The sequence below is a fragment of the Meleagris gallopavo genome, chromosome 9, assembly GCF_000146605.3.
Source record: "Meleagris gallopavo isolate NT-WF06-2002-E0010 breed Aviagen turkey brand Nicholas breeding stock chromosome 9, Turkey_5.1, whole genome shotgun sequence".
NCBI lineage: Eukaryota > Metazoa > Chordata > Aves > Galliformes > Phasianidae > Meleagris > Meleagris gallopavo.
Window position 1 is genome coordinate 17,394,442 of NC_015019.2, and position 15,322 is coordinate 17,409,763.

Here is a 15,322-nt window from a genome sequence, read left to right on the forward strand (position 1 = left end):
CCAAGCCATTCTATGATTCTATGATATTGCAAGTTCTCAGTTCAATCTACGTATTAGCCTAGTTCAGTGTTGGATGATGCAACTGATCATTTCCTATTTCAGATGATGCAGTTTGCCTCTGAGTGAGAACGTGATGTTAAACACAGCACACAGTTTGGCAGGGGTTCTATCTGAAACAGAAATGCAGAATGCCTTCTGCTTTTATTTATCTTGTAGGTGCTGCTCATTCATTTTTCAAAGCGTATTTGTTGAGATATCATGAGCACGCCCAGTGGCAGAAGATAAAGAAAGACAAAATCAGAGTGACATTGAGTAACTCTACACATCAAGCTTTGATGCAGAAGCATATTGTTTGAAAATATTTGGTGTACAGCAGGTCTGTCAATTAGAGCTAATTATATTTCTCTGATCAGGAAGAATGCAATCTTGTTTTAGGCGGGTTTCTTTGAAATGTATGACTTTTATATAACTTCATTATAAGAAAATACTTCTCCCAAATTACTTTTTTGCTGAGCTGCTCAGCTATTGACTCAAATTGTCTGCGTTGAGTAGTTCTCTCTGCTTTGATAATTAACTTTTGATCATTACTGAATTTAGCAGTTCTTGTCAGATGTGTTCATAGCCATCCTCCTCAAACTATTTCAGTGTTCAGTGCCTTTAATCTTTGAACAAAATGATTTCATTGAGCCCCCATCAGCTTTGCTACTCAGTTAATAATTCCTGTTTCTCATCTTCACGACTAAGCTTGATTTGTTTTAGACTTGATGCAAGCTTTTGATTATTAATTTAAGATATTTCAAAGACAAATACATTATAAGAGTTATTTTCTATCTTAGATTCCTAGGCTTTACAAGTAAGAAACTGGTTCTAACTCCACATTATTTCCGAAACTTAATGTACTAAAAGTACTATCTAGAAATAGAGTAGGTAGGATGCTCCTAAATCATAATAAACTTACACTGAGAAGGAAAAGATGCTGCAAAAGAGTGGCATGAAATTGGACTGATATAATATAACATTCAATTGGTGTTAAGAGAATTACATCATGGGACTTTTGTTAATTTTGAGCTTGAAAATGTGCATTAAAATAATTTAGGATGATTAGAAAATGGAAGCCAGAATGAACTAGACAATCATTCCACTGTAAATTGTAATTTCCTTTTTTTTCCCCCCCCTCCCAATTATGGCTTTTCCATAATTGTACCTCTACTCTATAAGATCTTATTTCAACAGTTGACTGTAGTAATGAATAAGAAAAAAAGATGCTGAAGAACACATAAAAAGCAGTAAGATACAGAGGATCATTCATCGGAGAGACTTCGCCTGGAGATGTTCTTCTATGACTTTTATAACTGTGAAAGACTAACCCTAGCCCTGTGAAAGACTTCTACTCCATATTTCTTCTTCATATGTTACATCACTCTTGATTTTGGCATGAGTTGTTCAAGAATCATTTGCACAGTGCTTTATTTGTGTAGTGTGAATAGACCCACAAACTTATTTCATTAGCAGATATTTAAACATGATACAAAAGAGCTAACACAGGAACAATGCCTGGCTGCTTCTAGGTTGTGCACAAGAACCACAGAAGGGGAAAAATGACACTTTTTCTTCATGACTGTCAGTCACCAGACTGACTTTTGAAAAGAAGGAACCAGAAAAAGTACTACAGTCAGTACGTTTCTGACATCACAAAGGCCTGGGGAGAATGAAGTCACAAGAGGCCAGCTCAAAAATATCAGTGTAAAATAATTGGAACTATTGAAGGTAAATTAGATTTTCAGAAAAGTTTTAAAGGGGAAATGTCTGCTCTCCAAAGAAAATTAACATTTTCCATTGCAGAGTTGAAAATCCAGTATTTGAAGTGCTTGATTTTATGGAAGTGAAGTTTGAAAATGTCAGTATTTTTTAAGAATGCCTCCTTAAAGTCTTGATTCAGAAGTACTGGTAGCCACCTGAGAAGGCAATTGCTGAGCCTTGAAGAGTCTCTTCGCCTGAGACAGATGGCACTTCAAGCCACTGAATCGTGACGGCAGAAGGAGACAGGCCTCCATGCTTTAATTTTTTCCAGAGCTGCTGCAAATCTAATTTGCATTCACCTCCTAGTTTCTAACCAGTTCTGTATTCCCAGATGAATATCTAAGCAACTCAACACATATTTATATTCTACCATGCTGTTCTTCTGTCTTGTGGGTAAAGAAGAGACACCTCATGGACTCAGCTCAACAATCCAATAAAAACAAAGACACTCTTTAAATTTCTTGATTTGTAACAGACTGTAGATTATCACTTGTCTTGGAAGTTATACTGTGCACTTTTATTTATACAGAATACGTCATCTATGATCCTGACTGCTCTGTATTGCGGTCTGATTCTGTAATGACATGTTTAGTTCCGTGTATGACTTCCTGTGCTTGTAGCAAACTAAACATCTAGAACTGTGCTGGGAAACATAAATTTGAACATGAGGACTGAAGGATTAATATGTATTGGTGTATGCATAAATCTGTGGCTTGTTCTTCTTTTTCTTTCTTTCTTTATTTTTTTTCTTTACTTCATTGGTTACACTCTCCTCTATTTGTCCCCTAATGTCAACAGAGGAGACTGTATTTCCTTCTCGCTAATTGCCTCTGACATGAAGTTAGTAACCTCATATTTGAAATTCTGTGTGTGATGTTTTAGGTCAACTCCACCTTGAGGACAAAAAGCCCAATATTATCATATCTAGAACCAAAAACAATGATGAAGGCACTTTCCTCATTGTATTTTTAGAAAATGAGTACACTTCCTTCAGAAGCCAAACACATAGGATGGTTCATTTGAGATTCATTTTTTGAAATAACAAGTCACCATGCATATCATCTCTACAAATCAGCGCTGTTCATTGGACTCTTGTTGTGTCTGAACTACAGAGAACACTTCATCACTGCTTTCGGCAATTTAGTAATCTTTCTGGCTTTACCAACAGACACTCAAGAATACTTAGGGTAAAATTTTACCAGTAGGAAATTTAATTTCAGCTGGCACAGCAGAGGCCGGGTAAAATGAAAAAGAGTTTAAGTGAGCAAGACTAAAACAGTCATCTCCGTGTTAGGAATTAACTGCATCCATGAAGTGAATTGCTTTTAATAGAGAAACACTGTAGATATATTCGGGCTTCTGTCAGTATTTTTCCCAAAATCTGTTTACATCATGCCAGTGGTCAAAACCAATCTAAGTATGTAATTAAAAATCTGACCAATTCCCATCCTTGACAGACAATTCCATATTAAGAAAAACCTGGACTTAAGAATCATTGTATCTTGAAGGTAGAAGTTTGCAGCAGTATTTACATTTCCAAAAATGTGGAACTACAATACGACATTATAAATTCTATCAAGCCAATTTCTGTAGGACTATATTCTAAAGCATTTTCAAGTTCCTTTACAAATACGAATTAACTCTCAGAACATCTCATGAAATCCAGTACATTTAAATGGTCTCACAATACCAGTTTGGTCATTGTTGAGTTCTGTGGTACAGAACAGAACTCTTTACTAAATAGACGCTTGATTTTTCATAAGAATTGTTCTATCTGAACCAAGTTGAAAAAATTAGGATAAATAGGACTGGTTGGAGACTGGGGGTAGCCAACAGAAAAAGGAAGACTTTCTCTTGGTGGAAGAAGGTTGGGTTAGAAATCATTTGGGCAAACTTAACTCCCACAGGTTCACAGGCCTTGATGGGAGGCATCCACAAGTGCTAGGCGACCCTCCATCAACCATGACGCAGAATGGGAATGGCACCTGAAGACTGGAAGAAGGCCATTGTCACTTCAGTCTTCAAAAAGGGCAAAAAGGAGGACCTGGGAAACTATAGACCTGTCAGCCTCATCTCCATCACAGAAAAGGTGATGGAATAGCTCATCCTGGAGGCCACCTTTAAGCATGTGGAGGATAAGAGAGGTGATCAGGGGCAGTTGACACGACTTCACTACAGGAAAATCATGCTTAGCCAATCTGATAGTCTTCTGAGACAGAATGACAGAGATTGTGGGGAGACAAGTGGATGTCGTCTACCTGGATTTCAGCAAGGCTTTCAATACTGTCTCCCATGACAGCCATGACATACCTGAGACATACCTGAGACATACCTGAGACTGTTCAGCCTGGAGAAGACTGAGAGGGGATCTTATTAATTTGTACAAATATCTTAAGGAAAGGCATAAATGGGATGGCCAGGCTGTTCTCTGTGGTGCCTGGCAACAAGACAAGAGGCCATGGGCTCAAACTCAAACACAGAAAGTTCTATCTGCACATGAGAAAAACTTCTTTATTGTGTGACTGAGCACTGGAATGGGTTGCGCAGAAAAGCAGTGGAGTTTCCTTCTCTGGAGATATTAAAAACCTGCCTGGATATGATCCTGGGCAATGTGTTCTAGGTGATCCTGCCTGAAGCAGGGAGGTTGATCTAGATGATGCCAAGTAGCCTCTTCCAACCCCTACCATTCTAAGATTCTGCAATTCTGGGAAGTACTTCTTTAAGAAAAAAAATATCTGAATTGAAATTCTAGTTATACACAACATTTGTTAGTAAATAAATTGTTACAAATTCATTACAAAAACCCCAGGCTTAGCAGATGATTAGTCCTACTTTGAAAATGTAAAATATTTAGCTGGGAATAAAATGTACTATTGTATTCTTATTTACTGATGGCTTCTCTTCAAAAGTGTTTGATTCAACATCCCAGAAGGCTAATAAAACAAAAAAATCCATTATTTGCTGGGCTTACTCTACACCCATGTATTTATCATCACACGACAAAGTATCTTAAGAAAAAAAAAAAAACAGAAAAAATGGTCAAGAAAATTTTACAAGAGAACAAAAAGAGTAAGTCTTCTCAAAAGTTTCCTAAAGAAAGAAGGAGAAAAATAAATAAATTCAAATAATGTCTTGGTACTTCATTGTGCAGGTGCAGATAGTCTCTACTATCGGTGTATTCCGTGGTTGTCCCTGTCCAGCAGAATGAGTATAATTATTTGTATCTATCTCAATCTCTGCGACTTATCTGAATAAGTGCTGGTGTTTTGAAGCCTTGTAATGAAGTGTACTTTTGGTGTGCATCTAATTGCTACTTTCGCAGCATTCATGTGAGTTAAGACTATCTTTGCCAAAATGCAAAGGAGGCTAGGCAAATATCTCTGAAACAGCCTCTCCTACTTCAGTTCCTTTACAGTTTATACGCTTAGATTCTTTACAGTGGCAAAGTTCTTTAACTCATTCCTCCAGGATTCCAATCTATCCTAAGTTTTGTCCCTACTCTTAATGAAGGAAGAGTTTCCTAGATTTGAGAAGCAAAAGGTCTGAGTCAAAGAGTACCAGAACTGGTAGTGCTGGAAAGGTATGTATCGATATTGCTATTGTTCATTTGTTCGTGCTGTTTGTTTGTTTTTTTTTCCATATACAGGATTTTAAGGATTTTAGTTTATACTGAACATCAAATTTACCCTGAATATTAAATCAAATAGGCAATAGCAGTAAACACACATAAAAAAACTCTTTGCTACACTTGGTCTGATTTACCATATTGCTCAGATGACTTCGCCAAATTACTCACAATATATTGCCATGAAGAGTGGTAGCTTTGTAAAGCACACATGTTCTGTGGGAGAGAAGCAGGCCCAAGCCTGCAGTGTCACACTGTGCTTCAAGCCTGCTCCTACAATGAGTAGGAGGTCTGTTCTTGGAAGATTCATCCTGATAGTACAAAGTGAAGTACCTCCAACTCCAACAAACCTTTCAGTGGCAGATGCACTCATCGTAAGAAAAATTAGGGTGTTTAGTTCTCATTACCATTGTCCTCCTGGAATTCCTCCAGAGGAAATCAACTTTCAGTTCCTCTTCCCTTATTCCGGCTGACAAGTTAATTACTGGATTTATCATGCCCTTTTCATCACCTACTTCTATGCTTGTTCTGGCCACCTATGAGTCCCTCTGTCGAGATACTTGCAGCCCCTCAGCCTTAAGCGAATACTAGTGCTATATTCTACTAGTGTGAAAAACTCCTAGGAATTCAGATTTTGAGGTTCACATACACAGTCGCCTGGGCTTTTACATAAGAGCAGTGCTGCAGATGGCCAGTATAGAAAAGCCAGACAATTTCTTTACCAAAAAGCTTTGCAAAGCATGCATAATAAAAATTACACTCTCCTTTTGAGGAGAAAAGGAAGATGAATGTTTCCTGTGTGGTTGGATTAGTGAGTGTTGAGCACCTAGACGGCCCACAGATACCACAGACCTCAGATTTATTTTTATAGGACAGTACAGTCAAGTCTGGCTTTTCCTTTAACAACAACAATATTGGTGTCAATCAATTATCTCAGCTGCTGCTGCCTTTGCTTGCTGCCAAAACAGTGCAAGACTTTTACATAAGTGGCATATGTATGCCAAAGGACTTGGGGAAATGTATTTTTCTCCATGCTAATAATAAAGCCTTCTTTATAAAAACATGTGTGCACAGGCATGCATGCACACACAGAGTACGTGATCCATCCTGAGGACTGAAAGCTGTATTTCCCTCCTCCCTCCCATTCCCAAAAAGCTGGCAGATCTCCAATGTATGGGCCTTATGGCTCTGCTCAGGAACAAATGGTCTTTCCACCTCCACTTAATTAGTGATAGAGGCACCAGGTCTGTGTCTAAAGCTTTTCCTTGAGGTGAATGATTTCTAGTGGCACGGCTGATAGTTTGGCTGCTTCAGGCTAGTGGCATGAAAAACTAAACCTGTGAAATGCAAATGCTTAAGAGAGCGCTGAGGGGCCTGCTTATTTGTGGGAATGTGAAGAGAGAAATTCTTGCAGCCATATTTATCCTTCTTTTCAACAAAGGCATTTCAGTCTTGGCTAGAGCTGCTCACCTTCCAGTATTTTCCTTTCTTGCATTATTTTCTCTACTGCAGTAGAAAGTTTTTTAGTCACTGAGATGCCAGTGCATACTAGGCAACCCATGGGAAAGGCAATTCAGTGGGAGGGATGGGGCTTCTCCAGTTCCTCCAATGCTGATGCATGCAACTGAGGTAAGACCATGCCTGCAGTCTGCAGGGGCAACCTTCTTGTTGTTGATCTATACAACTGTACAGTCTACAGCAACCATTACTCCTGAGGGCTGTATTAATCCCTGTCCCCAGTAAGAGATGACCTCTGCAATAACAACATGTGCAGAAACAGTTACACGAGATTCTTTGAGTCTGAAAAAGTGAAAAGCCTTTGATAACACCATACAGTTTAGTGGTGTGCCTTGTTCTTTGCTCATAACTACATCAAGTTCACCTCATATCTCACAGCAGCTGCAGAAAGCTTTTGCTGATAATGAACAAACACAACGATAGGAACCTATGTCACTGCCATGTGAATTAGTACCTCAGACGTCAGCCATCAAATCCCTTATTTCCAAAGACTGGTCTAACAGAAGATGGAGAATTCCTTTCACGTGGTTGATGATACACAGCTGTTTCTACTAGTGTTGTGCAGAATAAAATAATTTGAGTATCAATTTAAAGGGACTGAGGTAGCAAGTAGAGGCATATCTTCATGAAAGGATTTTTCATAGTTACAGACTGAGAAGAATGACTGCACTATCCTAATAGCTTCTGTTTTCATTAATGGCTCAATGAAAACATTTCCCTACAATTACAAAACATGACTGTAGATCTTAAATGCTGGAAAGTGGGCTTTTTATCAAAACACACTGCTGTGGCTACAACAGATGCTGCATCACTCTGGGATTTAGATGAAACCTGGTGACAGATAAACTGTTTACATTAAAGACTCTATCAAAGTTATTTTGCACCTAGTTTCATCCTAATCCATCTGATTTTTCCACAGCTTTGACAAGATGACCTCTCTCACTGTGTGTGCAGTATTGATGTCATTACTGAAGAGCTGTTCTTCAGCCTTTCTGCTGATAGATAACAAAGTAAATGGAAATGCAGCGAAACCTTGGGGAGTAAACAGCTTATTCAGGATCCAGCTAAAAAAATGGGATAAATGACCACAGGAAAGGATATCTATTGTTACAACGAAAGTGGTAGACATATCACTTTAAAACATGTTTGAAAACAACAGCATAGTGCATCTTTGCATGTCATAGGTTTTAAAAAAAATTAATTGAATATTTGAACGTTCAGTATGCATTATAACAACTCAAAGCTCAGCTGATCGCCTTTTTAGATTGAGCTACAAAGTCAAACATTTTGTAGGTAATTGCCTAGTAGTAACCTAGCAAAAAATAAAAATGTTTGTGTAAAATACAGAAGACAGATCAAGGCCATGAATTATGTGTATGTCTTGTGTTTGTCTTGTCACAACAATGTCTCTGTAGTTGGTTATCAGAGGAGTTCAAATAAGGTGACAATCATTAAGTGAAGAAGGGGAAAAAAAGACCCAATACAATAGAAAAGAAAAACATCTCATTTGTTTGCCAAAAATACTATTTACATGAAAACAATGCAGTTAGTATCAAAGTTTCTTTAGTTAAAATGCACACAGATAACTAGTGATGTGCTTTCAATTAGGAATGCATTTCAGAGGTTAACAGGACTATTTCTTAGGCAGAAGAACAAAGAGGAGCTTGTTAAGAAAACTGAGTACACTACAGCTCCTTATAATACTGTATCCAGACAAAGCTCTTTTAGCTGAACCAAGCTACTAATTGAAAACAATCACTACTCTTTCTAATTTCCGAGTTAGTTTCTTAACACAGTAATAAAGCCTTCTAAAAATCACTATTCTTACAGAAGAGCATCAATAGCAGCATCTCTGAAATACCTTGTCAGCTAATGTTTTTACTATGAACCTGTGTGTCATCTGCCTTGACACCATCTGTTGTGGGCAACCTAAAAAATATTGTGCAAGAGGAGCTTTGAATGCAGTATGAGTGCAGTGCTCCTCTCTGTAGAGTTTAACACCCAGGCAGTGCTTAAAAGTAACAATACTTCTCAAACAATATATTAAACATTTATAATACCTGGTATTATAAATATATGACATAAAAATCCATTGGGTTGGTCAGTATGCATATTGAAAACCATTTGAGTAGGTCAAATTTTTGATATCTTAAAACTTTAAAGGCAGCAATTTTAATAAAGCTGTCAGTGCAATTTTCTTTGTAAAAACATTTGCGACTGATTATGCTGCTTATATTGAAAAAGAAACACAAGGTCTATATCTTTAGATCTTTTATTGAACTGTGAGCACAGCATCAATAACTGCTTCTCAGCTGTAAATGAAAATTGATTCCAGATCTAACCTGTCGTTTTCTGTGGGTCTTTAATCCCAAATCACCCACAGTGAAAGACATAAGAATCAGCATTTTGTCTAAGAGACAAAGCATGTGTCATGTGGCCAGATCTAAATTGTCTACACTGAAGATGTGGGATGTGTTTACATGTGTTAGATATAGGTGATAACTGCAGTCTCTCCAAGAGAGGCCCAAAAAATGATGACCGGAGGTTGAGTAACTTCTAGCTTCCTTCACGACCTATAGCTATGATCAATACAGTCCAAAGATTTACAGATCAGAAGGGACCCTCGAGGATAATCTCATTGGACTTCCTGCCTAAGAACTTCTATTCCAAGCCCACAGCTGCCAGAGCATGTAGTAATGGCGTCTAAAAAGAGAGGAAAACCACGAATTTTCCTTGCAGTGTGCAGTGGTTTGACTCTAGGTAGTTTGGATTTCCACTCACCACTTCCTTGATGAAGTTTCTTAAGCCTTTTGGAGTGCAATTAGAGAGGATAGTCTCTTCTTTTCCTAGCAGAACCAAGAAGACCTAACATTTTCAAATTAAGAAGGGTTCTCCAGAACATAGCCCTTAGAAACCACTTCCAGCCTGTATGAAAAGTTGATGTTGAAAAGTGAACAGTGTATTCAGTAACAAACCCACTAATGCTATCTAAATAGACTAAATACCTTTCACTAGCTTCAAACTATTAGTCCTCATTTTATCAAAAAATCAGGCTCAGCCTCATCAGGTCAGAATGATCATGATTTAGGTTTCTCCTCAACACTGAGGAGAAGAGGAAGGAGCTGTATAATAACTGAAAAAATACGAGGTTCATGGTCCTCTAAGTGCAATGCCGATCAGAAATATGTGTGCTTATTTGCAGGAGTGAAAGTACAGGACATGAGAGTTTTGTTTATTGCAGGCAAGCTTCTAACAGACTTGCAACAAGACAGATGGACTACTAGTAGTCTCAGAAGACAAGCTGATAGATCACTCTCCACATACCATAGACATTCACTAAAAGCTGGTATCAAGGCACATTTATGGATCACTGCCACCACTGCCCCTTCCATGCAAGTACTGAAGGGTCCCAAGCAATTCTCAAGAGACAAATACAAGCCTAGGTCCTAGGACTCCCCACTGGCCGCTGTTCTCAAAGAATTTCAGCTTCCTTGAAATACTAGTCAAAAGATTATGTTTTTTACATGTCGTATTTTTATAAATAAAAACGAGTAAATGCTAGCTTGTGCTTCACTTCAGCTACAAGCCTATAGCAGAAAAAAATCTGAAAAATTGCAATGAGAATGATTCTTTAGAACAGTGCTGCATAAATTGTTACAATGGTTTTGAGTTTTAATCTTTCTATCCCTTCTAAGTATACACGTGTACAGCTGTAGTTATTTGCATGCAAAATTCCTATGTTAATAAAAACATATTTTTATAAACCCACATTTTTATAAACCCACAGCTGAAAATTCAACATCTTCTAATTTGCATATTGTAATCACCCTCATCCGTCCCTCATGAGTGGATGTTCTGCATATCTTTTGTAAACAATATTTTGCAGACAAAAAACATCGCCGTTACTTTGTTGATGTTTATGTGTCCGACCAATGTGCTTGGTCAACCTTCTTTCCACACCCAGGCCCCCTTCTTTCCTTTAGAGAGTGATGGCAGAAGCTGCTGAAGTGTGAAGGTATTGTCAGTGTAATGCTTGAGTGATGCAGCACAGCCATACTGCTCAGCTTTGCAAGGCCTTACTCTGGGATGCAGTGTGACAAGAATTTAAAGGACAGTCAGATACAGTCACATTTCCAGGAAATCTAAAAACCTGTGGAATTCTTTCCCATAGTATATATCATATTGCTTATACTTTCTATTTGTAATGCACATACAAATGACGCACAGACATGCTTGTGGGCTACATAGGAAAGGTACATTATTCTTGTTAAGTGCAGGAAACTGAAGAAATATGACTGGTGTGCTTAGTGTCCAAACAGTTCATTTATTTTTTACATGATTGGATCCATTCTTGTTTTGAATCTCTAAATATAGATACCATAATCTGCCTCTTTAGAAGACACTTGGGAGATCTAAGGAGATATTAATCAACGCTTATCACTCAGAGTGACATGAAACTCATACTGCTTAAAGGAAAAGAACAGAAACAAAAACATTTTCTGTGAACTATAAAGCTTTGAGAATAGACATGAATGCTCCTTACTGCAGCTCTCTCGTTTTCAGCATATGCTGTCAAACATGTTGCTGTAAAGTCTTGTGAAGTTTTGGTGCAGTTTGAGGCTTCCTGCAGCTTGGGCACAGCTGCACACCTAAGTTGCTGCCTCTGACCTGTGAGCAAGGAAACACTGCTTCCCAGCACCGCCCTGCCTTTGGCTAAAGGACGTGCACTGACAGTACAGCAGCAGTGCTTTTAGAGCAATTCTACGTTGTGGTTGAGACAAAACGTGGGCTTCCTGCACAGGGTTGACATCAGAGATAACACCGGGTCAGTGTAAATTGCATAAATCTGGAGTCTGCTGAAATCAAGGGAAAATTGAAATAGCAAAAAACAAAAAACCAAAAAAACCCAAAAAACAAAAAACAAACAAACAAACAAACAAAAAAAACAGAAAAAACAACCCCAAAATAAAGCCTGCCTAAGGATATTTTACTGTTTCTAAATTTTGCAGATTTCAATGTCACAATGTCAGCCTATGGGAATATTTGGGCAAGCCAACATGCATGTTGCATCAATGCAGCCTTTTGATTCTTGGCCTTCATGTGAGAATGCCAGCTGTTCTCGGTGCTAATCGTACTGACTTGTACGACTAAGGGGTCAAATGACACTGGAAGGTGCATTTTGCCTGATATGACTCTAAAGTGTGGGTGTCCAACCTTCTGGCTAGCCTGGGCTGTGCTGAGTGAAGAGGAATTTTCTTGGGCTGCATGTAAAATACAACATAGTTAATGTATAGAAATAACAAAATTTCTTTTTTTTTTTTGTCATTTTTATTTGCATATATATATAAAGAGGACAATATAAAGCTTGTGGGATATTTGACCTTGTTTTTGAGAAATTAATGAGTAAGTTAAATTATTAACTTATAAAACAACACATGCCCAATATTAATAATTAAATAAGAAAATCTACTTGTTGGCTTAATAGTAAAAAGGCGCACACTCTTGTAGGTAGGTTGAAATATCACTGCTGACAATAACCAAGTTTTACTTGCTAAGTGGCACAAGTCCATGCCCTGTGTAACACACGTGGGTTTCCATTTGATCGAGAGTGTATGGCAGGCACGAGAGGCAGAGCTGGCACTGCTCTGCACCCTCTCCTCCACCGTGTTCTGCCGTCTCCTACGCAGTCCACATTCAAGCTATGCATAATCAATTCATGAAAAATATTGCCAAAAATCACATAGTAATGCTAAAACTGTGTGGCCTTGTGGAGCCACATTACTGGCTGTCCATGGCTGCACGCAGCCTGTGGGCCATGGGTTGGACACATATGCCTTAAAGGATGGATTAGGTGGGTTGAAGGAGAGCATTCAGGTAATTTAAGAGTAAATAAGAAATAAACATCCACCCATATTTAACATTTCCCTGCTGAACAGATCAGATTAGGCTACTATAGCTTACTTTCCTCATTACTACGGATCTCAGTCTATAGTAGGGCTGCTCCAAAAGTAATGTCTCCTATTTTATTATGTTGGCCCACAATATCAGATAGACGTTGGCAGGATGTCAGTAGAGTCTGAACCTTACTGCCAATACTTTGTTATATTTTGTCACTGTGTGACAGATGGCAGTAGAGGGGTAGTCTGACAGAATGGTGTCTGACATGGAAATGCAAATGAAGTAAAGGTGTGACATTGAATTCCTCCATGCAGAAACAAATGGCACCTACTGGCATTCATTTATGCTTGCTGAAAATTTATGGAGACCAAACAGGGGATGTGAACACAGTGACTGCTGTGTGGTGCATTTCAGCAGTGGTGATAGTAAGAGTGGGACACCTCCACTGGTGCAGGTGTTTGTGAACATGGCCTATGGGCTGTTGTTCATCTCTAGCAAAAATACTTAGCTAATGATGGTGACTATGATCAGAAAAAGTGTTTTGTGGCTGAGAATTTGTTCTATCAAACAATGTTGTTGTGCTCTTTGTATCTATTGTACTTGCCATGGAGATAAATAGGAGGTATTATTTTGAGAGCAACCTATGGATGAATTTAAACCAAAGACTCAGTGTTTTTAATAAGAACGTCGAGGATATGAATTTCACCAGCCTTTTTTTTCCCAGTATTACTCATAAATATTTATAGAGTGGGAAAAGAATTACATCAGACAACTTTCTGAAAATTTTTCTTTGTTAACGTTACAAGACTTTCAGCTTTGATTTAGATCTACACAGTGAAGATTCTACCTCTCACAAATGAGAATTGCTGAATTACTTTTTATGAGACTCCAGCCCTTTTGTCACTTATTGGAGCAAAGCTTAAAGACTCAAACTTCATGTGTGCAATTCCACAGATGAATTGCGAAGTGCAAAACAACTCTACAGTCACGATAGTGTTCTGATGTGGTCATTTTACACCCACTTCCAAACAGGTCATCGATTTCAGAAATTGAGTGTGAAACAAATGGAGGTTGCTCCACAGTTAATTTGGTACGATGGATAGGAACTCAGACCACATTAGTATTCCCAGATGACAACATGCTTGTTCTCCTATTCCAAAATTAGCATTCATTGTTTTGTTTCAGTTTAACCTATTTCACAGTTAATGCAAAACAGCCAAAATGTATTCTTATTTAAGAAGACGTTTCCTCCCACCTGAGCAGACTTAGAAGTGACTGAAAAAGATTCAGAAATGGTTTTATGTGCAGGTAAAATCTAAGATAATGGATCTCAAGATGCTTTTGATGCAAGTACAGTAAATGATCATACAGACACATTCAAGTGACAAAAAAAAAGTAAAAATCAACCTTTGTCAGATTATATGGTCAATGCACTGAGATGTATTTTACCTGTTCATTGTCATCTTCATCACTGCTGAGTTTGAGATCATCCTCAAGCATCCTGAAAAAAACAACACCCAAGAGGCAGAATTACATTCAATGAATTAAAGTTATATAAAATGGGCTGAACCACTCTTTCAGTTCAACAACAGCAGAATCAGAGCCGTGCTAAGGAAACTGATGAATACTCTGTGTATGTATGTTTTTAGATCTGTGAGACGCTAGTTAAGAACAAATGACTTTCAGACTTGTCCATTAGGAAGTTTGGCAGTCAGCTCCTCCTTCACGTTCTCTTTTATTTGCAGATTATCTCATAGTGATTAGTCCATATAAAATGATGTGTATTTCTGTGGCAGAAGGGGAAAGGGAAATTCAGTTCTGAGACTGTTAAAAGGAGAAAAAAGGTGCACCACTGTGTTTCATCCTGGATCTAGGATATTACTGATCTTTTTTGAGGCCTGTACTGATCCCACCTCACCTAACTGACAATGCAGAATGGGGAATAGAAAGGGTAGGAGTTTTTCTCAGTTTTGATGCGTCCTCCCAGTTGTTAATATCTTTTTTTTTTCTTATAGAGATATCTCATGTTACTGCTCCCTGCCCTTCCTTAAAGGGAAGAAAACTCCCAACAGGTCAGGCAGCCCCAAAGCCTCCTTCCTTTTCTTTGACATAAGAAAGAGGTGAATAAAGGTAAATAATGCATACTGTTATATTAACACTTGTCTCACGTAACTTTTTTTCTTTTTTTTAAAGGCAAAATTAGTATATTTCAAAACACAAAAATGGGGTAAAAACTCATTATTTGCTGTTGTTTGCCTTTGAAGTAAAGGTCTTTCATGGTCTGTCTACCTAGAAAAACATGACTAACAGTGAGCAAACATTTAGACTTTTATCAGGTGGTACTTCTCAGAGCTGATATTCCTCTGGGCACACTTCATAGATTCACAGAATCATAAATGGCTTGGGCTGGAAGGGACCCCATTGATCTTGTTCCAGCTCCCCCTGCCACAGGCAGGGCCACCACCCTCCAGATCTGGTACC

General features: G+C 38.2%; 1 protein-coding gene across 3 annotated transcripts in view; it reads right to left on the reverse strand.

Moving 5' to 3' along the window:
• Positions 1-15,322, reverse strand: part of LOC104912219 (AF4/FMR2 family member 2-like) — a 69,928-nt gene that overhangs the window by 15,931 nt on the left and 38,675 nt on the right. For 2 of the 3 annotated variants that reach the window (XM_031554713.1, XM_019618323.2), the window contains exon 4: positions 14,291-14,342. In XM_031554713.1, the coding sequence (XP_031410573.1) occupies positions 14,291-14,342 (52 nt within the window). Of the gene's footprint in view, positions 1-6,297; positions 11,797-14,290; positions 14,343-15,322 lie in introns of those variants that run through there. The other variant, XM_019618324.1, reaches the window with a different exon arrangement.